This window comes from Microtus ochrogaster, unplaced genomic scaffold, assembly GCF_000317375.1.
Source record: "Microtus ochrogaster isolate Prairie Vole_2 unplaced genomic scaffold, MicOch1.0 UNK1, whole genome shotgun sequence".
Classification (NCBI taxonomy): domain Eukaryota; kingdom Metazoa; phylum Chordata; class Mammalia; order Rodentia; family Cricetidae; genus Microtus; species Microtus ochrogaster.
In genome coordinates this window covers 4,465,745-4,470,666 of record NW_004949099.1, presented here as the reverse complement: position 1 = coordinate 4,470,666, position 4,922 = coordinate 4,465,745, and the positions used below count along the sequence as shown (strand labels likewise).

General features: G+C 53.2%; 1 protein-coding gene across 1 annotated transcript in view; it reads right to left on the bottom strand.

The window, feature by feature from the left end:
* The window catches only part of Aldh1l1 (aldehyde dehydrogenase 1 family member L1), a 46,387-nt gene that overhangs the window by 31,736 nt on the left and 9,729 nt on the right, over positions 1-4,922 (bottom strand). Inside the window, exons 5-8 of the mRNA XM_005364871.3 lie at positions 4,228-4,329; positions 3,543-3,632; positions 2,500-2,637; positions 1,339-1,464 (exon numbers count right to left, since the gene is read on the bottom strand). Coding sequence (XP_005364928.1) covers positions 1,339-1,464; positions 2,500-2,637; positions 3,543-3,632; positions 4,228-4,329 — 456 coding nt within the window. The remainder of the gene's footprint in view (positions 1-1,338; positions 1,465-2,499; positions 2,638-3,542; positions 3,633-4,227; positions 4,330-4,922) is intronic.

Here is a 4,922-nt window from a genome sequence, read left to right as displayed (position 1 = left end):
CCTTTGCACCTGTGGTGTCCTCTGCACCTGTGGTGTCCCTGCACCTGTGATGTCCTTTGCACCTGTGGTGTCCTCTGCACCTGTGGTGTCCCTGCGCCTGTGGTGTCCCTGTACTTATGCTCCTCTGCACCTGTGGTGTCCCTTGTAAATGTGGTGTTCCTGCACCTATGGTGTCTCTGCACCTGTGGTGTTCCTGTACGTATGATCCTTTGCCCAAAGGTTTTTCCAGATCTTTTCTCTGTATCCAGATCTCAGCTTCCCTCCATCTAAGGCTGACCCCAGCTCTAAGGCCTTGTCTCACTGCCCCCATTCTGTGCAGAGTGTCACCCGAAGCTGTCTCACCATCTGCTCTCCTGGAAGTTCTACATGGACAGTAGCTTAACCTGCCCCTCCCAACCACTGCCTGTAAATCAGGAGGAGCTCAGTGAGTGTTTCTAAGTCCCCTAGCTTATGAGGACTCTCCACTCCCTTCTTCACGCAGTGTGTGAGCAGTCCTTGTTAGGTAAGGGACACTCATGGATTCTTCATGTGCTGTAAAGTTCATGTGGAGTTCAGAATCCAGGGCTTTTTTTTCCCTAGGCTACCCATATGGTGGGATTCTCTCCCGATGCCTGGAGTGAGGCAGTCTGTAGCTCCCATCCAGCCTCATGGTCACACCAAACATGCTCCAGCGCACACTCTGCTGAACTTAGCACGGATTCACCTTCCAAGGCTTGGCTCCCAGATGGGTTTATCTGGCAAGAGCCATCCCAGGCAGAGGAGCTGCTGTCCTTGAACCCCTGACTAGAAGGAGGAGTAAACCGAAACCCTTCAGTGTCATGTGCTCAACAAGGCTCATTACCAGGGAGACAGAGTGTGAAGGGCCAGGAACAGTACCTGGAAAGTGGTCACTGACCCAGCTTCAGGCTAGACAACCAAGCTCACAGAAGGAAGCGATCTCTAGATCATGTGGGGATTGAGCTGGAGGGGAACCTGACTATGGTGCTGGTCACAGCTTGGGTGTTACTGTTAGTGCCCCTGCTAGACCAGTTCCAGAGCACACACTCATCACTGGTGATGGGTTAAGCCCCCACCTCCCTTAACTATTACAAAGCTGACAGCTTCATTTGTTAACTGTTGGGAGTGAGTCCCTAGAAAAGCCAGATTCAGCAGACCCAAATCCAGGGGCCCAGGTACTAAGGAAGAAGGGTCTTGGGACATTAGAAAATACCAAAAGAGGACAGTCAATGTTATCCCAAGGCCAGCACATATCCCCAGCTCTAGGGAATGTGAACACCCAAAACGCATGTGCACTGTGAAATCTGTCCAACAGGATGGTACCAATAAGGTGTCTCTTACCCGCACAGCCTCAGCGGTGGCTAGCTCTTCCTCTGTCAGCTCCAGGTCACTGCTAGCAGACCCTTTGAAGAACTGGGAGGCTGGCATCATCTTGCCATCCTCCAGCTGGATGTTCTTCACCAGCAGCTGCAAAAGGGAGAACTTCAGTCGGACCCCGGTAGAATGAGGAGCTGAGTAGGGCGCTCACACTCTTCCTCCAGCCCTCACAGCCAAGAGGAAGCACGGAGCCCAGGTAAACGAACGACATGGATGTTCGGAGCTGAGATACTGTCCTAGGGACGCGGAAGAGACCACATGGCCTGTGCCTGTCCTTTATCCTAATTGTCAATCACCTACCACACTGTGCTTGCTGCTTGTTCTCTAGATTCTCTGTGTGTGATGCATGTGTGCAGGTATGTGCCAGTGTGTGTGTGTGTGTGTGTGTGTGTGTGTGTGTGTGTGTGTGTGTGTGTGACCCAGGCCCTCTCACATCAGGGACATGAACGATGAGAGAGAGCCGTGTCAGTCAGCACAATTCTCCTCACTCCACCCTACCACACTCACACGGACAAGGTTGCTAAGTGTGGAGGCTCTGTCTCTCTTCAACCCAGTATCTCGTGTGAGTGGAGTCTCAGGGCCACAACAGCCTTGGAGCCAGAATTTAGGATCTGAAGCCCAGCTTTGCTCCTAGCTCGGGTAATCTTGGGCAAACTTTTCACGTCTTTGCATTGTAATTATAATTATCTCATAGGGCTCTGGAAGATGAGATGTAAGGCCTATTCGTTGCTTTGGAACAGTGGTTGGTGCCTAGGAACACTTCATTCAATTCAGCTACTATTCTGATGGGCAAAGTCCAGTAATATCTACCGAAGCCCAGCAGCCGTCTGCACCAGTCACTATCCCATCCCCACTCCGTGAGAGGGAAACGGAGGCCTAGGGGTTTAAAGACCTGGTCTTGATAACATATGCTAACTGCAAGGCCAGGCCGACTGGAGAGGATTTCTGTCACATAGGGTGTCCAGCCTGCCACAGAAAGCACAGCCCCACCCCCACCCCCACACAGCCAGCCTGTGCTCAGATTGCGGCTCTTCCCTTGGCTCTTGGTTCTTCCTGTTTTTTTTCTAGGGAAGCCTGGGGTATGGATGCAGGCAAGTGACTCACAGCAGTGTGCGGTCACCTTACCATTTTGTCATCATTCCCGAAGAGGATGAGCCCTGCTTTGGTGACCAGGCCTGGACGATGGGCTCCTGGGATGGGCAAAGCTTCTCCCTCGGCCACCAGGCCTGAAGTGTTGAGCGTTGAGTTGAAAAATGTCAGCTTCTATGGAGTCAGAAAAGTCAAGAGACAGCAGGTCAGATGAGGCCCTGCTGCCTGCAGCCCAGCTGTAGCTCCACGGGGTTGAGAAGCTAAGAGGTACAGGAGGGTAGGGTGGAGCTGGGAGGCATGCCATGACCCTAGAGTATGCAAGGCCAGCCTTCAGGGGGAGCAGAAGAGACCTGGAGGAACTGCAATCTACACAGAAGGCTGAGTAGGACTTAGACCCAGTCTGGGGCCATAGACGAGACCCAGAAAATCCGAGGACCTGGATACCTCAAATCTCAGGCATCCTTGAGACCTTTGCACTGACTCAGAGCCTCAGACCTCAGGGGTACAGACCCCCCAGGAAAATCTTCTTAAGGTACGCCATGAGGCCACTGACCCTTGGCAGCTGCTGGCCACCGCTGCAGATGAACCAGCAAAGCAATGGGCCATGCATCAGCGCAGGAAGAGAAGAGACCTTCATGAACTGGAGAGTCAGGGAACTAGATAGAAGACCATATGAGCATCTGGTTGACTTTGAGGGGTGCACAAGACAAGCACCTCCCTATTATAAGTCCGGCTGCTGCCCAGTCCCAGCTCAAAGTAAGTTGTCCCTTCCCTGGGGCAAAGTCAGAGCTGGGCCTGTGGCATCTGAGAGCACAGGGGTGAGGCTCAAGCCATTCAACAGCCAATTCAGCAGGGCCCAGGGTTGCAGCAGGTGCCAGGGGACACCAATGGCAGCAGACCCCTTATTTTAGCTCTGAACGGTATAGGATCTCCTAGTCATGGACTTGGGGCATCTGGGAGGAGGCAGAGTTAGGGCTATAGAATGTATCAAGCATTTTAAACCTAGAGGGCAATTTTCCGGCTGGCAGGGTGGAGGCATACAGTGTCTCCCACTGAACACCCACTTCACGGAAACATACCTGCCCACAGGCCTCTGTCCAGGCACCTGGCACTTTGTCATTCCCACGGATCCAGTTGTGAATGGCCTCTGCTGGCTGGTCCCAATTGATCTGTGGGGACCAAGACGTTGTGTCCTCAGCTAGCCTCTCCTAGTCCCCTAAGGACTACTGCACAATAGGCCTAGTCTTGCAGGGAGGGTCTGGGCTTCCTCCTGGACATGGGCATGAGTGTAGAGTGGGTGCCCTGGTTTGGGGCTCTGACCCCAGGTCTCTCCCAGGCTGCACTATCTACTGTTGTCAAGGAGGTCCCACAGAGCCCCCAGGAAGAGTGCCCAGGTCCATTATGTAGAGCCCCCCACAGCGTCTTTATGTATACAGGGCCCATGCAGAGATAACCAATCCCAAGGAGAGGCAGCCATGGGACTGCTACCCACTGAGGTTCCAAGAAACCATTCAGACAACATCATGGAGACTCTGACACTAAAGCTGAGATATGCCTGTAGCCCTAGTTCTCCCTCCCCAGAGTGATGCTTTCTCCTTCTACTTAAAGAGAAGCAGGACCTTGCTCCCTCCGTGTCCTGATGCTCTGCTGGAACATCACTCTCCATTGCTGCTTCTCTTACTGTCAGCTGTACCTTGCTTCGCTGAACCACTTATGCCCTCCAGCTACTCACAAGCATGTCGGGTAGCTGGGGCTGGTACTCACCCTGGCTGTCTCCTTCTTCTGAATGCCCTCATAGGTGGCTCCTTCCTCAGGCTGGCGGAGGCGGGGGGCTTTGCCCTCTGAGATCAGTCGCACAGCCTGCACCTGCAAGGGGACTCTACAGTCAGCTTCCCCAGCATCAGGGTCCCGCCCACACCCAGCCCTGGTCCTTACCGTGCAGGCACCTGAAAAACCCTACACATGCACACGGTGTGGGTGACAGGGTTTGGGAGGTGCAATGACACACAGACCCTCAGCAACACCTCATGGTCTTAGATTCTATGGACTTTTTGATCTCTAGGTGAGGTAGCTGCCAAGTCCCACCAGGGATAATGGACGCACAGCCTGTGTGTTGCTGTCTAGAACTGTCCTGAAGGATAATAGATCCTGAGCCCTGATGTAAACTTGGGCATCTGCAGTGAAGTAGCTTCTCTGGGATCCACACTGAGGAGAGGCGAGAAGACTGCAACCCACCCTGAGGGAGGACGTGGGAGCTGTTGTAGGCAAGAAACAGTGTCATGGGGCTTGAGAGGTGGCTCAGCAGTTGAGACTCTGGCTGCTGTTGAGGAATATTTGTTTACACTCTGTGAAGATGTCTCACTGTGATTGGTTCAATAAAGAGCTGAATGACCAATAGCTAGGCAGGAGAGATAAGCGGGATTTTCAGAGAGAGAGAGAGAGAGAGAGAGAGAGAGAGA